Below are 21,917 nucleotides of genomic sequence, written 5' to 3'. Positions count from 1 at the left end.
CCTATTGTTTCAACAGTAGGTTCAGCTGCACAAAAGTTGGAAAGGTATTTGGCTGGTATTTTAAGATCCATAACCCTCAGCAACGAACACACAATAAGAAATACTAAGGAAGTAGTTGAAAGGCTAAATAGCATCAACATTGGGGAGAATGCCACAATATGCAGTTTTGATTTTGTATCTTTATTTACCAGCATACCCTTGCCCGCAGAGAGCTAAGAATTGAAAGCTATAATTTCCAAGAAGACTGCCAGACCACACCAGTTACGCTTTTGACTGGACAAAATCGTGAAAGGTCTACCTCGATGGGAAAAGGCATTGTGAAGAATGATTCCCCTTTTGAGAGTAGAGGGCGGAGAATGGAGCTAATGGAGGAGTGGGAAGCCCCAGAACAAATCCAAAGTTAGAAAAAATGGGGTATTTTTAACTTACGAACATGTGAATCTGAATGAAATTTGATTCTTAGAAGGACCTCGTGTCTCAGAGCTCTTATTTTAAATCCCGACCGGATCCGGTGACATTGGGGAGAGTTGGAGGGGGAAACTGGAAATCTTGGAAAACGCTTAGAGTGGAGAGACCGGGTTGAAACTTTGTGGGACTAACGTTACAATACCGAAGAAAAAGAGACTGCAGGAACACTGTATTTATTAAGTTTATCTTTGCAAATACAATAAACAAAGAACAACAAAATCAATAGCTCTAGTACCGAGTCTAATTTTAGGTTCCGACCTCGTCACAAGTGCCATATGAGCTCTTATTTTTAATAAAAACTCCTGTATCAAATTTACTGTTGATGAGACTGAACTCACATAGTTGATGTGATATTGGTAACAAGTAAGGCATTAGATGATAAATCGTCGATACAAAAGGAAAAAACAAACAAAAAACATCTATTTTTAATATATCTATTTTTCAGTTCTTCAATCTCTCTGTTTTTATTTAAATTCTGTGTCACTATGCTCAAAGTTGTATATCAACTTTTCAAATTTTACCAGAAAGTAAAAAAGGGTAGTAAAGTATTTCGAGATGACAGCTTTTTAAATAACCAAATCAGAAACATCCTCAAAATTATATTGTATAGTTGAATATAATTGCTTTATTTTGTGTAGAACATTAGTGTTAATTACGTAGGGGATACTAATTTAGAGGCAGTAAAATTTTTCTTCGTCTGAATTATGGCCTAACTATTATCTCCCCTATTATCTATTAAGTGTGACCAGTGGATAAATACCTAATTGAATATTTCTCTTTCTCGTTTTTTGTTAAGATTAGAACCCCCTGCTAGTAAAATCTTTTAATACGATATGGAAATCTTTTTTGTTTTTTTATACTTTCTTTTACGTAAATATTTTTCTGTAAATGTAACTGGTCGATAAAGACTCCTTAGAGGAATCAGTCTCATATACTGACTGATTTTTTGTGAAGAAAAACAAAAACAAAATGAAGACAAATAGTGATACAAAACATAGTACTGGAACAACTTTGTTGGACTACGCACTGGTCGGAAAATTATGGCTCCAGAGCCACGTGTGGCTTTTTGGCTCCTTAATTGCGGCTGTGGCACAAATTTCCACGGAAGGTACAATAATATTTTGTTATAATAATCGTAAGAAAAATTTTTCACCTTATTTTTATAAATTAAAATTCTTCTATAAATCGAGATATTATTGTATTATTTATGTATTATTTTAGTTTAGGTTAAAATATAGATAGGTAAGTAAACTTTATATTGCTGTAAAAATACGTAACGAATATCGAGTTTAATTCTATCAGTTTTCACAAACATAAACACAAACCATGTACAAGCTACCGGCTGAAATTGCTCGTATTTTTCCGGCGTACTCCAGTATGATATAAAGGTACCACAAATATGTATTTTTCGTTCTAGCTGCACATCTTGCCTGTAATTTTATATAACTTTATTAAACCTGCTATGTATGTCTGTGGTTCCGGTACACAGTTTGTGATCGATTTTGGATAACTTCTATCTGTTCAAATGTTGGAAGTTTTCTTCCAGTTTTGGTCATATTAAAATTTTTATTATCCTGATGATGAACAAAAAAATATAATTCTTTTTTGTTTTCTGTGCAGTTACATATATTAATAAAAGTATGTTTTTGAAAGATTTTTTTTATTCTAATCAATTTAATAATAACAACAATTTCGCATTGGTGGCTTTTTGAAAAAAAATATATTTGGAACATCTTTATAGGCACCCCAATTTACATGACTACCACAAAAAGCAAAGAAAAACGGAAGAGGAAAACAGCGAATTTAACGTTGAGTTGACCAAAATTTTTGCGTTTGTTTGAATCGTGAATAGACTTCCGACATGTCTTACTTATAGTGAGAAATTCGCACATAACAAGAAGTCAAATTTATATAGAGCACACGTCACATAGCACTAAAATCGTACCGGTGATGCAAGGAAGAAAGCAGTTGAGGAACTTCCGAAGAGTCAAGAGTCGTCAACTACTATGTTTAATAACTGGATGCAATCTTCCAGCAATATTAATATGACAAGTTTTGCTGGTAGTCAGAATATTTCTAGGAGAGGGAAACCGTACACAGGCGGCGAATGCATATATTTTTTTTTTTACAAATGCATCCAATGAGCTATTTCGAGATTTTACGAACAAAGCAGATGTTCTGGAAAGAGATAAGGAGTTACAATTGTCTGCCAAAACCATTTAAGATAGAACAAGTTCGAATATAACCACCCAGGATATCGAAGACCTGAAATTGGTTTCGGCTTCAGTAATAACAGTCGACGAGTCTTTTGACATAAATCATGCAGCGTGAGTTCAATTTTTGTAGGATTTATATCTTATGCAGGACCTAAAGAATAACTTTTAGGATTATTGCCACTCAAAGGTCAGACGCGTGGAGACTTGTGTACCATTGTGTCATTTACCAAGAAATACTTTGTGCGCAAACATTTCCAGGAGAAATTTGTAAAGTTATAGAATTAGTGATTACCGTTATTAACTTCATTTTGTCTAAAGCTCTTTAATTATCAATAACTCAAAGAATTTTTATTTGAAATGGAGAGTTAGTATGATCATATTCTGCTTCATAATATGGTCCGTCAGTTATCAGGAAAAAAATTTCTAAAATATTGTGTGTGCCTTTCTTCGGAAATTAGTCTTGCCCTTTGAGAAAGGTGTACACTATCCAAAACAAACAGAAGATCAGTGGATCAAAACTTTTATTTCATGGTAGACCTTACGTCTCATCTAAATCATCTGAATAGTAAAATGCAAAAAAATGGAAAATTAATTTTTTTTTTTTTTTGGTGTTAGAAGAAGTAATAACACTTGAAAATAAATTATCATTTTTGATCAGAATTTTGAATGGGAAACATTGTTTCACCTTCCAAACCTGCCGAAGCATGTCCAAGAAAATATTTCCTCTATTGATAAACACTATTTAAAAAAAAGATTTTAAATATGAGGGAAGCATTTATTAGCAGCTTTCGGGAATTCAAAAACAGCAGAACAAATTTAGCATTTGTCGAAAACCCTCTTAAGGCTTAGATGACCGAGTGGAAATTTTCTCCCTTTGAAATTGACATAAGTAGCTTTGAAATACAATTCCTGGATTTGAAAAACAAAGAGACATGGCACTATGAATTCGAACGTCTTTGGAAATAGTCAAATTGGAAATATTGGAGAAGAAAAAAGTGTGGTAAATATTCGAATAAGGAAAATATGGTCTGCTTTGAATGACCTAGAGAAGGAAGACAAGACTATTTTTAATGCTTGACTCTTACAATCAGCTGGAAAGGCTCATGTCTCCTGTTGTTTCCCGTTTCGGCTCTGCAGATATATGCTGACAGTCTTTTTCCAGCTTGAGCATTATCAAGAGTAAACTGAGAAGTCGTGTTCTTGATAAGAACATATTTATTAATGCATACAAATTGTTTGCATTAATAAATATTTATTAAAGATGAAATTCAGTTTCATTTAGTGTACGAATTATTTAGTGTAGTAAAAGTTTACCAAAGCAGATTTGGCTCCCGATATTTTTTAAATTGTTGTAATGTTCATATTTGGCTCTTTGGCTAAAAAATTTGCCGACTATTCTATTACGCTAACTGTAGGATATCGACAGTTCTGTTTGTTTCTCATTTTAAAAATTCACTTTTGCACTTTTGATTTCAGGTATCTTCGTGCGAAAAAATTGTTTGGAATCCTGGATTATCTACATCTCCATTTTGCAAAAAGGTTGTCGTGAGACTGTGTGAAGTCCTTGAGAAATTCTCTGGAATTTTCCACTTCATTAACAAAGATCAGGGGACATGCTATCTTGTAAAGCTCGTGTTATCATCAGTATTGCAAGCTGTTTCCACTTTAGATCCTACCAAGATTGATGAGGAAACCCATCATCAAGTAAGCATTCATTCTTTGTCACCACTACAAAGATGATTAGTTTGCCAATGGTTAGCCTTGTTGAAAATGATCATTATTTTGTGTCGAAGATCATTTACGCCGCAAGTATATACAAACGCTATATCTTATGGATTTTATTAAGTCGTCATTAAGAGTCTTTTAAGGCATTTTAAGCTATAACTGAATTTGTCACCTTTATGTATTAACGTGGTTGACGCATTCCCTTTTTTCTTACTGTTTTTTTTTCATACATTATTGGGCTTGGAGTAATAGAAGGTCTTTAAAATTACCTATTTTTTTTTTTTTAACTTTTGGTAGATATTATACCTTCATACCTTCACAAAGTGTGAAGTGATTCGCATCAAAGGTTATAGAAAGTCAAATTAATCTTAAATTAATATAAAAGATACTAATTAATATAGTTGTAAGCAAGTTAGTTTTAAACTGATTGTAATCATCAGTAAATGAAACATAACAGTTGCCTGTTTTTTACTGAACAAAAAACAGGCTTTTTTTTATGGATCAACCATTTTGGAAAAACTACTTCCATTCAAATATAGAAAGAAAATCAAATGAAAAAAAACTAGTACCAAGTACAACAAAATAAAAACATTTTGCTATTGCTTTTGGAACCCATCTTAAGTCTATTCATACCTGAAAATCGCGATTTTCTAAGAATTGTCTTTTGGTTGTTCCAAAAATACGAATCTCCTTGGGGAATGCCACCTTTTTGTCAGTGTTGTTACGTTGAGCTGTGAAAGTAAATAAACAAAACTAATTAATTAAATTTGACAGCACTTTCCGTTAGGAAAATTTCAAACATTAACGACCTACTGATTACCAAAGACAACTACGCTTTCTTACCTATTTGGTGTTATATATTTTTAGCTTACTTTTTATTTATTTTCACTCACATTTCTTTTTTGAACTCAGATTCTGCTAGTACCAAAAACTGTATAATTGATTATGGAGATTTTTTCATTAGAAATAAAATTCTCGATTTTCATTAACTTTTCAGTATATATAAGGTTGTGCATGTTTCCCTTTAGCAATTCAAGCTTGAGAAACGCTTGACTTTATTTCCATAAGGGCCGTATTTCCATTCAAAATAAGTATCTATCAAAAATCACCAAGAGACCATTGTTTACATTGAGAGAGGTCGTGAAATCTAAAGAAGTCTTAGGTTCATTTATTAAAGACCAAATTTCCATCAATTTTAAGCAACATCTACTCTATTTAGATATAATATTAGAAGCCAATTGTCGCAATCCATCAAACTTTCTTTATGAAAGAGAAATAAAGCTACTGAAGAATTTCGTCCTATGCTTTGACTATTTAAGAATCGTAGTTTTACTCTTGCCGTTAACTCGCAATTCGGTGAATTTCTTCAATTTGACATTCAGAGCACTGGGCAAAAATCACATTGCGTCTACACGCGATGGCACCTTCACAATTCTTTTTGAAAACCGGGGAATGTTTCTTATACAAACAACTGGTCGTCAATTACAATCGTAAAACCTGAAAGCTTATTTTCAGTTTTCTGCTCTTATGCAAATTGTTTGACAATTACGATGAAACTTCCTTAGCCAGTCCAAAGTAGTTCCAACAGCAATCTTTATTTTAGAATTGTCCCTTTTCCAGTTACCTAACAAGAACGAGTCCTGATTTTACTGAAGGGTTACGCTTCCTACTTCGTAACTTGATCTTTCCATCCCACAAGTCCCTTACATTTGGCAAAAAAATTTGCTATACTAAGATGGTCCATTAAATTTATTAATGGTAGCGGAATCCTAGCAAGTTTTACAAGCGCAGTTCAATTTACCATGTTGAAACATTATATATCGCCATAACTTTTTTCTGAATGTCCAAGTAAATATGATTTCTCTGTTATTTTAGTACCTTCAACCGTTTTTTCTTCAATATAAATATGAACAGGAAACAAATTCTCGTATGGGAAAAGTCAAATAAATCCTTGAATTTTATATTACAGGCTTGGAAAAGCTGTAATAAAGTTGTTCGTTTGAACTGCTCTGATGTGGATATCTCTGTTTTGGATTTTATGGAACGATGGTTGCGCCCAGATTTCAAAGAATCAAACTACAAACAGCAAATTTTTGGCTTATACAGCGAGACATTTCATTTTCTTTTTAAACGCTATTATCAAGCCCAATCTTTGACTCTAGCTAAATTATTAAGCGTGTTTTCATCATTTGCTGAAGTATGCCAAGAAGAAAGTGTGTTACAATGCTGCCTTCCAGAAGACGCACATACTCTTGTTAGTAGTTTTTTAACTTTAAATGAACAAGACTTTGATATCAAAAAGAATGCTGAGAAATTGAAAAACATTACTTTAGAGTATTCGCCTGTACTTCTGGAATTTCAAGGTGGTTTAGAAGAAGGGGCTCAAAGGCAATTTGAAAAGCGATCTTTTTCGGAAGATAAAGAAGAAAAGATTAGAGTGGGTCATGGGAGCTCAGATACTGTTGATGACCCTGTTACTTCTCACAGTGGTAGTTCTGAGATTAGTAGCTTTGTTTCGCAAATTGAAAATGTGGCTGATAAGTTGGCTCAAGCTATAAGACGTGACAAAGTTTTGGAAGAGACTGACAGGAAAAAATTGCGAGACTCTATTTCGCTCTTGAATTCTGTTTTGTAGTTCTTATTCGCAGTTTTTTTTTCTTTCTTTCTTTTCTTTTATACTGTTTGTAAATCTGTAAAGAAGTTCACATATTTCATTTATGGGGTAAATTCTTTATGTTCTTTAATCCTGTCTTGAAAATCAATGTATGTGTTCATCCTATTTCGGTGCTGAAATTGAGCTTAAATACCACTGATTATTCAAACTTTGACTTGTAGCTTTTGTTTTTATCTTGCACATCCAAAATAATTATGTCAAATGAAGCTTAAAAGTTTATTATAAAAAAATTATTATGCACTTCTCTCCTGAAATAAGCTCAGTTTATTTTTTTTCGTTTTTGAATATTTTTACCTTTTGAAAAAGAAACGACTACAAGTTTTTTAGTATCAGAGACAAACCTAGGATCAAAAAAAAATCCATAGCCAATTTATAATGAAGTGACAAAGCGATTAGCAAATAAAATATTTGATTAGATAAATAAACAATTTCGAAAAAGCTCTAGCCTTGGTGATACCACATAGCAGGTTTTAATACTTAAACAGGGAAGGATTTCTGGTTGTAATGTTCTATAATATAATCTCTGTCTTTTTTTCGTTCTTTATTAAAAAAAATTTCATCAGATTGATATTGCATCGCTTCTCCGGTGACAGGACAGATTGGAAGCTCCAATGAGAGCTTGTGCGCTAGTTCTCAGATGTCTTTATCCTTGAACGAACTCATTTCTTATCAATTTGAGAAACGGAGGCTTTAGTAACAGAAATCTTGGAAGGAAAAATTAATGGGTTTTATTGGATGTTTGTTATTTTTTTTCCCATGCAATATTGACATTATGGGAATTTTTGGTACACGGTACTCCTGGCCAAATTTTAAGAACCAAATTATTTTCACCAACGTGTCGGACTTGTAACCTATAATGTGGTGCCTCTATAGAAAAGTAAGGAGTGTAAGATTATGATCAGTTTTTTTTCTCTCCTGTTTTGTGAAAAATATAGAAGGCTTAGGTGTTTAGTGAAATTATTGTGATAGCAATTGAAACTAATGAATGCTTGAAAATTAAGGCACGAGTACCTAGACAGAAAAGCGGGGATTGGGGACAATCAGAGAAATAAGTTTTTAGTAATTTGGGTAACGAAGCTTGGGCCACTTGGTCTCTTTTAGGCATCAAATGCAAGCCATCGTGTTTTCAGAAGTGCAGAACGTTGAGTTATGCTTGAAATGTTTTATAGAGTTGCACTATATTGTAACGTATAACCATGACGTAGAGTTATACTGTATAGGGTCCATTTGGTGTTGGCTACTCCTTTCTTTTTTTCTTTTCCTTTTTTTTGGGGGTGGGGGGGTAAAATGTAGATATTTTTATCAGATAATAGCCTTAAAATCAAAGAGACTAGGTCCTGTGGTCTAGAGGGCAAATCAGTGTTTCGAGAGTTATAGTCTTTTTAAGTTTTGAAAAAACCAATGTATAATACAGGATTAAAAAGAAAAAAATTCGCGACATTAAAAAGAATATCTTTAAGAGACCCATAATTCTAGAAACACTTACCCAGAATGCGAAGAGAAAATATCTCCCACCTCTCGAGTTTCAGTTCTTATTTACTGGTATGTCCACCCCAACTTATATGCATGTGTTTAGCCAGTCGTCCTAGCCGAGTGGTTGGTGCGCTGGATTTAGAATCCTTTGTCCGAAGGGCGAGGGTTCGAATCCTAGTGTATCCAATTATTTGGTTTGGGGCGGGAGTCAGTATCGTAACTTTATAACCTCATCTAGAGTCGACCCAGCTCTAAATGGGTACCTGGAGAAATCTGGAGAAAGTAAGCAGGAAGGATGTACGAAAGCACAAGATGGCTGGCTCTCATCCCACCATTCCACTTCCTGGCTGAAGGGCCTTGAGATGGAAATCATCACCGCCGGTTTGGACTTTAAGGGTCTAGTGCCGTATCGAGGACAAATTTATGGTTTCAAATTGACTAAGTAGGTATATCACATTTGTTTTCTATGAGGCATTTAAGTAAGTAACCTTTTCTTGGTGGAATATTTTTAGTCACTGGCAGTTTTCTACGCTTGAATTATATATGGTAATTATCTACGTATGTCAAACCCCGTTTTACCAATAAAATACCATCCGTCGATCATAACCCAGATTATATCAGGACCAGAGCCATTTAAAAGGGGAAGAGGGCAACCTCCTCCTAGCCGTGACTGAGTGGTGTTCCACTTTGATAAAAAATTTTTACTTTGGTTTGTCTTTTTTCGCTTATATTTGAGTTGGGAGGGGGGCATTATAATTTATGTTTCATCGGGAACCATCAATCCTAGGAACATCTTTGATCATGGCTGTGGGTTACAAAACATATGCACAATGCTCAGCTACTAAGGCTAGTACTCAGTTACAAAAACCACTCTTTTCCTTCAGTTTGTTTTGTTTTTTGCTGACACCTGATGTTGTACTCAATAAAACACAGTAGTCATGGTATCATGCATGTCAACCCAGTATGTTTCAAAATAGTAAAGCAGCTTTTGTTCTTTCTCTGCTGCAAAAGAAATAAAAGGTTTGGACTCAGTTTGTTTGGGGAAAGAAGAAGAAAAATAACATACAGTTACTTTTTACAAATACCTTATAGTATTTAAATCAGACCCAGTTCGGAGGCCTTAGATATGGTGAGATTTTAAAAATAGATGCTATAATGCACGTAAATGGAAGTTGATTTGACTTTCTATCTCTATTATAAAGGGTGACGGACGTCACAATAGAGGGAGACCCAAACCTTTTAAGATTCGGTAGCCCATAAGCTCAAAATTAAACTGAATCCGAAAAAAAATACAAAGTTTTTGCAATGGAACCTCAAAGAGTTCAAAATCTTGATACAAATTCGAAGATCCGATAGTAAAGGTCCAAAATTCAGCACTACAATTTGTAAATTATTATCATTACATTAAATTGTGATTAATCCCAGTAACTGCAATAAGAGATGGACCGTTTTTCATTTTACTATGAGCGAAAAGGGAAACAAAAGCTAGGCCAAATTAAGAAAAAAAAACTAAGAAAAAGAATTACAGAGTAGTTGCAATGGAATCTCAGAGGGTTCAAATTGTTGATAAAAATTCGAAGATCCGGTAGTGAAGGTCCAAAATTCAGCATTACAATTTTTCAATTATAATCATTACATTAAATTATTATTAATCCCAGTAATTGCAGTAAGAGATGGACCATTTTTCATTTTACTATGAGCGAAAAGAGAAACAAAAGCTAGGCCAAATTAAGAATAGGAAAAAAAACTAAGAAAAATACAGAGAAGTTGCAATAGAATCTCAGAGGGTTCAAAATGTTGATACAAGTTCGAAGATCCGGTAGTGAAGGTTCAAAATTCAGCAGTACAATTTGTAATTTATTATCATTACATTAAATTATTATTTATCTCAGAAACTTCAAGAAGAGATGGACCATAAAGACAGAATTCTTTATTTTAGTGTGACCGAAAAGACAAAACAAAATTTAGGCCAAATAAAGAACTTGCCTTGCAGTTGGCAAATTTGAAGTAGAATAGGCGGAAAAAACTCGGTTTGAAGTTTTCTGTGAATTTTTTTTTTCCTTTTCTGATTTTAGCGCGTTTCCAAATCATCAGAAAGAGTCGTATGTTGTATTAAAACTTACTCAATAAAGATGGACTAACTATTATGGCAGAGTACCTGCCTATCTGCGACATAAGATTGCTAGTAACAAGAGTTAGCCCATATTCCCAATTTAGATTAGGAAAATGAAACTTTCAGGGATGGGTCTACAGGCTAAAGTATGTCCCAGGAAGGTATTTTAAAGTGCTTAAGTCCACTCCTTGTTCCTCTAGAGGGCCTTGAAATTTGCCTACATAACATTTCAATTACCAATTGAAACATTGACAAAACAACATTTTACCTTAATTTGCAGTTACCAGTTGCTTTTTCTCTGCCTTTAGTTCTGAAAATGCAATTCCTATTATTTGAGTAGAATTTTGAGCCATATCAATGTTTTTTTTTCAAAATTTAAGAAATGTATTTGCATATCTTTAAAACCTTATAAAATGGAATTGAGCAAAGTTATGAAGCTGAAAACAATTTTGTTGTACTTCAATTAAGCAGAAGATCTATTTTGCAAGGTTTTACTTTTTACAACACACAAATTTTAAATGGTCATTAAAGGTAAGGGCCCTCTAGAGAGAGAAGGAGTAGAGGTGGTTGCTTCAAAATACCTTCCCAGGACATACTTTAGTCTGTAGATTCATCCCTGAAAGTTTCATTTTCCTAACCTTAACCCTTTCTGAGATGACAAGAAGTCAATTGACTAGAATTTTACCAAAACTTGACAGTAAAATAATACTGGCCTATTAATATTAGATTCCTAATTTTATGTTCTTCTCAAATATCATGGTTGCTTTTCCAGGTGTAAGTTTAAAATTGATGTTTTTGAGAAAGAAAACAATAGGAAAACAGTTTTTGCTTTATAATATGCAGACTCATTATAGCTGACACACTTTGATTGCAGTTCCACTTGGCTATACTTTACCCCAGTGCACCCTCATGCATAAATATGTAGCCCAAAGTAGGCTATATATTTCCCATGTGTTTTTCTGTTTCTTGATTTGTCTCTGTTGAGTCAATTTCAGGGTGCACAGGTGAAACAAGGGTGATGTATTAGCAAAATGCATAGGAAACATGTAATTTGGGTTATATTTATATAGTTTGTTAAAAAGTCTAGTGCAACTGAAGGCAAAATATGTTAGCTATAATTATTCTGCATATTGTTACCTTAATTTGCACTTCAAAACACAGTTCAATGCTGGATCTATTTGGCTCCATTGTTGAGATGACAGTTAAAACACTTAACACTAAATATAAAAAAGGGTTGTGACTGTACAACAGCCTAGTAACATGTCTTTAGACTCAGAGTATTAAGATAGATGCAATTCAAGCCCACTTGGTAACAATGACCATATATAGGTTTGATCAAGGGGGCCATTCTTCTGTGGTTTAGAATAGATACTACTGCGTAATGTCAAATTTTGATAGAGTATGTAAGTTGCTTGGGTATGACAAGCACCATCAGCATCCTGATGTCTTCCTGATCACAAATCTTTTGAGGCTGTTTTCCTCCTGACTATTGTGTATGGCCTAAAAATGACAAGTTTTCATATATTGGGCTGCTTTCCTCAATTTCTAACTTAGACCATGTTGTTGCTTTGTTTGGTAGTCATGAGGTCAAAGTTTTAAAAGAAGGATTCTACTCTGACCACCTTCCTATCTCTACTTGCTTTTACTCATCCCCGCCTATGGCTCAAAATCCAGAATCAAATTGGTTTTCCTACCAAGATTAGAAAAATGTGTCAAGTGAGTCCTTCAGCAAAGTCTGTGATGAGATGCTGAGCAAAATCAAAGTACCTTTCATTCTTTTATGCAATCATGCTGTGCTGCCACAAAGTGAAAAGAACATTTCAGACGAGGTTACTTCCTACTTGGCACAAATGAATCACACACTGAGATGTGCTAAAAGAAGCACATTCCTCTTTGACATGTTTGTAAAAAGTTTCAGCTAGAAGATTGGTCAAAAAATAGAGATCTTGTGAATACAAGTAATTCAGCATTTGTATACAAGTTGGGACAACCATGGTTACCAAAGAGATGGCTTAACAAATGACCTGAGGCTCCATACAAAGCAGGAATTTGACAAGGAACTGAAAAACTGCTAGTTAATTGTGATCCAGAAAAATATAATCCATATTGCTGAAGACCCCTCCAAACTCTAGAAGTACAGCAAGTCTACCAAAGCCCAGAGTGCTAGTGTGTCTGAAAAAAAGTGGGTTGAATGTTTTGCAAGGGAGTTCAGTGCTCCTAAAAAAAACATAGAAGATTTTTTTTGAAAAACAGCTTTACCTTGTTCTTTCAAATAAGACAAAATCTTTCCTGGTTGGGTCACCAAGTGCTCTTCACTCTTTGATTCCAAGATTAAAAGAGCTTTTGACTTGTGTATATTTTTGCATGTTTTGCGTGAGGCCCTCTTAAAAGGTACTGATGCTGCAGTAATCACTTGTTTAAGGTACATGTATAGAAATCTGAAGGTTGGAATTAAAGAAGGTAGTCAACTATTTCTGATTCTGAAAGGCCAAGGAGCTCTGATTTCTACAGTTTTTTTTTATTGTGTTACTGGTGCTCAGGATAAGCTGAACTGTACTTTTATCTTCAAAGGAGTTGATCTTTTGTTAGTAATGTTTGCAAATAACCTACTAAACTTTTCCTGCACTTTTCGAGGATGCTCTTCAACCTTTGAGTCTCTCCAAGAAGAGTACAAATACATTATTTTGAGCTTTAATACTGATAAAACAGTTGTTTTATCATTCAACTATAAAGGGAATAGAAATTCAATAAGTCTATCTGGCTCTGAGGTTTCTTTTGCTAGCAGCCTTACTTACCTGGGCATGCCTATTGGAGCAAACCTGAAAGAAACTGTAAACCTGGCAATTAAAAATTATGCCAGTAAATCTGCACTGCATATGCCTTCCTGGCTTCAAATGTTTTGTATCTAAGTAGAGTTCAGTGTTCTCACTTATATAATAGCCTGACAGTTCCTCCCTTATTTGCCCTTGCTCCTGTTTTGTCTTTCCTTAATTGTGGCAAAAGAAAGCAAGTTCATCTCCTTTACTTCAAATTTGTAAAGTATTTAATGGAACTTCCAACTTGAACAAATAACTCTTTTCTGCAAAGAAAGTATCATTTGGTAAACCCAGCTGGAGTTATTGAGAAGCATATTTGTGATTTCACTACCAAATGCCAGAAGGTTTCCCATCTTTGGTCATTTCTGTTTGTCCCTTGTTTGTAGTTGTCAAAGTGTGTTTTTATTTCTGTTGTCTCTTTTTTTTTCTTGATTTTTACCCTGTCTTTTTCTGGGCTTTCTGCCCAGTTTTTTTTTGATGGGTTATAAATAAAATGATGATGGTGATATATATATATATATATATATATATATATATATATATATATATATATATATATATATATATATATATATATATATATATATATATATATATATATATATATATATATATATATATATATATATATTAACCACTATTTGTGAGACACAGGAGGATAGGCAGCTCCAGTTGTATCTTGAAGGTTTGGCTTCCCATTCTTTGTCAAGTCTCCTTTTGAAAACATTGGCTGATGTTGAAGACATGGTCTCCTTACTTAATCATCTAATCATTGATGATCCTTCAGCTAAAAAAAGTCTTAACTGCTTCTGCAAATGACTTTGGGCTTATGAAGCCTTTTAGAATAACCTTCTGTTTTTCTTTCTTTTGGTAACTGAGTAAAGAGCTTATTTTTGGGTTAGTTAACATATTCATGTGTGAGTAGTATGTCACTGCACTTACCTTAAATTGAATTGTCCAGCAACTAGAATTGTCGCCCCCCCCCCTAATGGTCAAATACATATCACAATTTGTATACTTGGTTGTTTTACATTTGCTGTTTTTTTCATAGACATGTATTTTGGGGGTGATACCTGACGCGGGGATGCCATGGATATTCTGTGGTAGCCACAACACTGTGCTGGGTAGAGAATTTAGAGTGGCGAAACCCTATATAGGCCAGTGTATTCTCCTGATGAGCCCTTATGTTGGGTGTTGCCTCTGAATTATTTGTCTATATTATTTTTTCTATGGTTTGGTAAATGACGACTTATACTTATTGACGACATGACTGCCTGTCCATGGATTATTCTTTATGGTTGATTGTGTGTGGCTATGCTGTTTGACCTATGTGATTGTATGGATGAGTAGGGTTAAGGCCTCATTCAAGTGCTGGTCTATATTAATCACTAATTTAGGAAAACAGTCTTCCTTTTCTCCTTCTGTCTTTTTTTTTTTTTTTTTTTTTTTTTTTTTTTTTTTTTTTTTTTTTTTTTTTTTTTTTTTTTTTTTTTTTTTTTTTGTGTTTGTGCTGTAGCATTGGTGATTTCTCTTTTCATGATATATATATATATATATATATATATATATATATATATATATATATAATGAATTATCCATATGTGCTCTTTTCTTCAATTTGATTTAATGAAAATCAAGCAGAGCCATTCCAAGGTTTGGTGGTACCTTGACAAAATTAATTACTGACCCCTTTCCTGACTGAAATATAAGCAAAAAAAGACAAATCAAAGTGAAAAATTTGATCAAACTGCTCCCTCTCCCCTTGAAATAAGCTGTGCAAACAAGCTATACAACAGCAAATTCAGCATATAGTGTTTCCATCATGTGCTTTCTGAATTTATAGTGTTTCCTTCTGGATGGTAGAAATGCAGCTCTAATACTTTTAAATAATATTCAACATATCTTAAATTCTTGTGTGATCAAATAAGGAAAATTCTTTTGACAGGCCAAGAAACCCATAACAAACAAAATATGGACTATAAGTTTCTGGATGCACAAAGAAAATATTTAGACTGGGGGCATATATCTCCCAAAAATGGGTGATGGGTGAAAAAACAAAAAACTTTTTTGATTATATTTAAATTTATACTATGAAAGCTATTGCAACCAAGCAGATGTTTTTTGGCAAAAATATTGATTTTCAGAGAAAAGGGCCAAAAACCTTTTGTCTGTGGTTAATCTGAAACTTAAAGCTATTAGGCTTTGGGCCATGAGGAACCTAATATACACAGCAACTTTAGTTGCAAGACTTCTAAATTTGAGGCCAAGGGCAAATAACTTCTTTTTATTGACTTGAAACTTTTATCCGTAAGCCCTTTGGCTAAGGTAACCCAGAGTACAATAAAAATTTATTTGCTCTGTTCAAAGATAGGGCTTACAAAGGACCAAAAAAGATTTTTTTTTTTTGAGATGACTTACATACTAAATATGCAAGTCCCTGGGTTAAGGAAACTCTAATGTGGAAAACCAATTTCTATGTTGGGGCATTGGTCACCCAAAACGGTGCTACATTTCAATTATTCCAGACTAGAGGCAGAATATATGGTGTAGAATGTCTTATAGTATTTGTTTTTATTTTACTTTAAATCTTTTTTTGTGTTTATGGGAGGCTGAGCTATCATAACAGGAAAAGGTCTAACATTGAGGCATTAGGGGTGTTGTCAACCTCAAAGGCAAATTTATTGGACATTTTAAAGTTTTTAAACAAAACAAATATCTCAAAATTTGATTCAGTACTATAGGGGTTAGAATAGGGCTGGATAGCAGAAAAAGGACCAAGAGGGAGGTTGATTCTTACCAGTAGCTTTTGCCTGTTAAAAAAGACACATAAACATTCAATCAAATGATCCCCTCCCCAAGTTTCTAAAATAGTCCCTTAGATTTGAAATGGTTGAGAAAAAAAGTTTTTTGTCTTTTTCTGGCCCTTTTTTGGGCTTCATTTTGAGGGTAAGTAATATTTTTATTTCATTTTCCTTCTGTATTGGGTTGTTCTTAGCTCAAAGTTCCAAGTGAATTTCTGGTCAAACAAAAAACATGGTGCTTTTTTTTAGCCCCCTTGGTTAGAGAAGGGGCCAATTTCAAAGGAACCAATAGTCCCCTTGGCCCAAGGGCTTACCACTGTAAGTTTCAAATAGCCAGGAACAAAGTTTTTGTGGCATATTTCCAGGTCTAACTCTTCCCTGTCCCACAACAGAAATTTGATGACCTTTTTGACCTTGAAAATAATCCCTGAAGGTTTCACACAACTGGACTCCCAAGACCAAGCATACTCTGCCCTCTCCATTATAAAGTATATCGATTTTTTGTTGACATTGCTCATAATTTACAGACCTTGTCCCATGGTGTCTGGAGTTATGCCATCCTTAGATACAAATTTATTGACATTTTGAATATTCTGAACCAAAGGTCAACCCAAAATGTTGATCAGATGTCCTAAAGGGTTACAAAAGGACAATGTATTAAAAACGGTTGTAGGACATGTGCTGCTTGCTCTTCAATCACTTATGACTTCTAAAAAAGGTACTAGAACTCTCACTTTCCAATCAAATTAGCATCTTTCAAAGTTTGTAAAACTACAAGAGGGGACTGAGAAGGGGTTGGCCTCCTCCTATACAGGATAAATGCTGCTCGTTTTAAGGTTTAAGGCCGTGATTAAGTGAACTGATGGAACTCGAAAATCCCATGTTAAATTGAAAATTTATATTTAAAAAGTACTCAAGCATTCATTGGCAGAAGATGCCGCTTTTAAAATCAGGCCATAGCTTCTTGAAGATGCTACAAAATGTTTGAAAGGATTTTGCTCTATTTCCTCTAATTGCTTAGAAATTTTAGAAAATGTCTAGGTCTTTTTCACAAATGTACTCAATAAAGGATATTGCTTTTAAAACAAAATCGGTACTATCATGAGCAGAAGACAATAACCTGTAAGATGATTTGGAACCATTTTTCGATTTATTTTCCTGTTTTCTAACAGTCCCCTAGAATATTTTCAGCTACCTGAAATTTTTACAAGTTGGTTGCCAGAAAGAATATTTTCAGATCGCCGATAATACCCCCTAGAGACCAAAATGACAAGCTGGTATAATCAGCTGCTTGTTAATAGAGTGTGAAATTTTCATAAATTATTTCAATGCAATGAAGAAACCTAGAAATGAGAAATAGTCAGGAGCCTTCAGTAAAGTTGTGCACACAAAGCCGAAATCATGGGGAAAATTAAATCAAAGCGAGGTATACATCTTAAAAGCGTTACCACACATAGACAGCGCCTTTGTAAAAAGTATTTGGAGCTTGGTAGATGTAAATATCCAAAATACCTAATAATGCGGTACGGTGAAGAACTAGACAAGTCAAGAGATTTAGGTCAAGCGACAAACCTTGAGGCGGAGCAGAACCCCGTAGCTTCTTCCGCGTTGCCCTACCGGATCGTGACTGGTGGTAGAAACTTGGATTGCGACGAATTGAAGGATTGCCGACGGATTTTTGATCCTGCATTTTTCGTGCACAATCTAGAGACTTAAGTTTGGAAGCACAGGTGAGGAGGAAAGAACCGGTAAAAATCATATAATCTTAACGAAATTTACACCACCAGATTCAGCGTATCAGAGAATCCTACTGTAGTTTCAAGCTCCTATCTACAATTAAACAAAAAAAAGTTTTTTTTAAGGGAAAGTAAGGAGCTACATTAAAACTTAAAACGATCAGAAATTACTCCGTATATGAAAGTGGCTTTTTCTCCTCAACGACCCGCTCTTTACGCTAAGGTTTTTTACTGTTTTAAAATGTAGAGTTGAGAGAAAGAGTCAAACTTTAGCGTAAAGAGCGGGGCGTTGAGGAGGAAAAGCCCCTTTCATATACGGAGTAATTTCTGTTCGTTTTAAGTTTTAATGTCGCTCCTTACTTTCATTTAAAAAACTTGTTTTTTTTTGTTTAATTTCTGGACGTCTTTGAATTAATGCATGGTTTGATCTTGGCTCTCCACATATAAATAATTAAAACGAAATTTGCATATTAATTTTTTGGGGCTAAATGGCTTTTTCACAGTTTTAATCGGAAGATTTTGAGAAAAAAGGAGCGAGGGAGGAGACCTAGTTGCGAGGAGCGAGGGAGGAGACCTATTTTTTGATTACTTAAAAAAGGCAACTATAACTTTTAACTTTTTACGAACGTTTTCATAAGTAAAAAATATACGTAACTTACGAATTAAATTACGTAGCGAACTTCAATATTCGTATGTTTTTATTGCGTATATGAGGGGGCTCACCCCTCGTCGATACCTCGCTCTTGATATTAAAGCTTAAATTTTGTCCCAATTCCTTAAGAATGACCCCTGAATCACAAAGGCCGTAGAATAAATAGTTGAAATTACTAAAAATGCTTTAGCGTAAAGAGCGAGGTATTACGAGGAGGTAGACCCCTCAGATGCGTAATAATTTCTGTTCGTTTTAAGTTTTAATGCTGCTTCTTACTTTCAGTAGAAAAAAAACTTTTCATGTTTATTTTTTCATTGTTTTTTTTTTTAAATAATGCTAGAAAATCCTGCGCCCCCTCCATTGAAAGTCTCTTCCCCCATGAGAAGTTCGTCCATGGAAAAATCCTCCCCGGTAACCCTCCCCCCTCAAATATCCCCCCAAACCAAAAAAACCCTGAAAACGTCTGTACACTTCTTAGTAACCATTACTATATGTACACACAGGTCAAAGATTGTAACTTGCAGCCCCTCCCACGGGGACTGCGGGGGAATAAGTCGTCCCCAAAGACATAGTTATTGGGTTTTTCGACTATGGTGAATAAAATGGCTATCTCAGAATTTTGATCCGGTGACTTTGGGGGAAAATGACCGTGGGAGGGGGCCTAGGTGCCCTCCAATTTTTCGGTCACTTAAACAGGGTACTAGAAATTATCATTTCCGTTAGAATGAGCCCTTTCGCGACATTATGGGACCACTGAGTCGATACGATCACCCCTGGGAAAAAAAAAACAAATAAACACGCATCCGTGATTTGTCTTCTGGCAAAAAATGCGAAATTCCACGTTTTTATAGATTGGGGCTTGAAACTTCCACAACAAGGTTCTCTGATACGCTGAATCTGATGTGTGATTTTGGTTAAGATCATATGACTTTTAGGGGGTGTTTCCCCCTATTTTCTAAAATGAGGCAAATTTTTTCAGGCTCGTAACTTTTGATGGGTAAGACTAATCTTGATGAAACTTGTATATTTAAAATCAGCATTAAATGCCATTCTTTTGATATAACTATTGGTATCAAAATTCCATTTTTTTTAGAGTTTTGGTTACTATTGAGCCTGGTCGCTCCTTACTACAGCTCGTTACCACGAACTGTTTAAAAATGTGGAATTTTGTGTTTTTTGTCAGAAGGCAGATCACGGATGCGTGTTTATTTGTTTGTTGTTTTTTCCAGGGGTGATCGTATCGACCCAGTGGTCCTAGAATGTTGCGAGAGGGTTCATTCTTACGGAAATGAAAAGTTCTAGTGCCCTTTTAATTGACCAAAAAAATCGGAGGGCACCTAGGCCCCCGTCGCACGCTAATTATTTTCCCAAAGTCACCGGATCAAAATTCTGGGATAGCATTTTATTCAGCGTAGTTGAAAATCCTTACAACTATGCCTTTTGGGATGACCTACTCCCCCACAGTCCCCGTGGGAGGGGCTACAAGTTACTAACACTGACCAGTGCTTACATATAGTAATGGTTATTGGGAAGTGTACAGACGTTTTCTGGGGCGTTTTCATTTGGTTGGGGGCAGGGGTTGAGAAGAGGGGGATATGTCGGGGGAACTTTTCATGGATGAATTTGTCATGGGGGAAGAAAATTTCCATGAAGGGAGCGCAGGATTTTCTAGCATTATTTAAAAAAAAACAATGAAAAAATAAATATGACAAAGTTTTTCAACTGAAAGGAACAGAATATTCCTGTTATTATTTCCCTGTAAATATTAATTCCTGTAAATATTCCAGAATAATTTCTGTTAAAAGGAACAGAAATTATTACGCATATGAGGGGCTCTTCTCCTCCTAATACCTCGCTCTTTACGCTAAAGTATTTTTAGAAATTTCAACTATTTATTCTACGGCTTTTGTTGTTCAGGGGTCATTCTTAAGAAACTGGGACAAATTTAAGCTTTAGCGTGAAGAGTGAGGTACTGACGAGGGGGTGAACCCCCTCATATATGTAATAAAAATATGAGAATACAGAAGTTTCTTTACGTAAGCTATAATTTGTAAGTTGCGTATATCTTTAACTAATAAAATTTATTTTTACTAATAATTTTACTAATAAAAACATTCATAAAAAAATAAAAGTTCTAGTTGCCTTTTTAAGTAACCAAAAAATCGGAGGGCAACTAGACCTCCATCCGCGCTTCTTTTTTTCCTCAAGATCATTCGATCAAAACTATGAGAAAACCATTTAGCCAAAAAAAAAATAAATACGCAAATTTCGTTTTAATTATTCATCTGGGGAGAGCATAAATCAAAACCTGCATTGATTCAAAAACGTTCAGAAATTAAATTAAATAAAAACAAGTGTTCTTTTAACTTAAAGTAAGGAGTGACATTAAAGCATAAAACGAACAGAAATTACTTCAAAAATGAAAGGGGCTGCTTCCTCATCAGCGCCCCGCTCTTCACGCTAAAGTCCGACTCTTTCTCTTAACTCTATTTTTAAAACAGTAAAAAAAAACTTTAGCGTAAAGAGCGGGGCGTTCACGAGGAAGCAGTCCCTTTCATATACGAAGTAATTTCTGTTCGTTTTAAGTTTTAATGTCACTCCTTACTTTCAGCTATCTTTTTTTCAATTCAATTCGTAAGAAAACTTTGGTTTTCTGGGAATCCTCGAAGAAAGCTTTCAACTAAGTTTGGTGTTTAGTTTCGAATTAATCAACTGAGGTATTTTAATTAGCCTATCCATAGGAAGAAAAAAGTGGAAAAAACAATAAATTTTCAAATGCACTCTGTGCATGCCTTCCCAGTTTTATATGCATGGGCATTTTGTATTTGAGAATGATAGTGCTCTTTTGCTCATTTTCTCTTCTCCCTTGGTCGGTAACCAAGCTTTGCAAGACCCAGCCAAATATATTACTGTCTCTCCAAAGGAAGCTGTCAATCAAAACCTCTCACAAGACTTGATAATTGGTACTATTTGAAGTTTTGACATTCGACGGTCTCTAGAGAATTAAAAGACAGAAGACTAACCTAACTTCAATTTTGAAGCTCGATGTTTTCAAGTTTACTTAATCACGGCCTTAATGTTACTTTTTACTTTCATAATGAAGGTGTAGACCAGAAACACTCCCAGTAATCAAGAGCTGTTCAATCTTAATTCCTTCCCCCCTCTCTAGAGCTAATTCTATATCAAACAATTTGTGGTGACAAACTATAAGTAAGGAGCAACCTGTCTCAATAGTAACCAAAA

The 21,917-nt window shown here is 34.6% G+C and overlaps 2 protein-coding genes across 6 annotated transcripts in view; both read left to right on the top strand.

Moving 5' to 3' along the window:
- LOC136037100 (uncharacterized) overlaps positions 1–7,521 on the top strand; it is a 66,760-nt gene extending 59,239 nt beyond the window's left edge. The window contains exons 11-12 of the mRNA XM_065719554.1: positions 4,161–4,388; positions 6,379–7,521. Of these exons, the coding sequence (XP_065575626.1) occupies positions 4,161–4,388; positions 6,379–7,044 (894 nt within the window). The 3' untranslated portion in view covers positions 7,045–7,521. The remainder of the gene's footprint in view (positions 1–4,160; positions 4,389–6,378) is intronic.
- Positions 7,522–10,470: 2,949 nt separating this feature from the next.
- The window catches only part of LOC136037103 (propionyl-CoA carboxylase beta chain, mitochondrial-like), a 51,384-nt gene continuing 39,937 nt past the window's right edge, over positions 10,471–21,917 (top strand). The window contains exon 1 of one of the 5 annotated variants that reach the window (XM_065719562.1): positions 10,471–10,586. Coding sequence is in view for 2 of the 5 variants with exons in the window: in XM_065719559.1 (XP_065575631.1) it covers positions 10,703–10,750 (48 nt within the window). In the remaining 3 variants the exon portion in view is untranslated. Of the gene's footprint in view, positions 10,659–10,687; positions 10,751–21,917 lie in introns of those variants that run through there. The other 4 variants (XM_065719561.1, XM_065719563.1, XM_065719560.1 and 1 more) reach the window with 4 other exon arrangements.

The sequence above is a fragment of the Artemia franciscana genome, chromosome 16, assembly GCF_032884065.1.
Source record: "Artemia franciscana chromosome 16, ASM3288406v1, whole genome shotgun sequence".
Classification (NCBI taxonomy): Eukaryota; Metazoa; Arthropoda; class Branchiopoda; order Anostraca; family Artemiidae; genus Artemia; species Artemia franciscana.
Note: the sequence above shows the minus strand (reverse complement) of the source record. Positions and strands in the feature narration are given on the sequence as shown.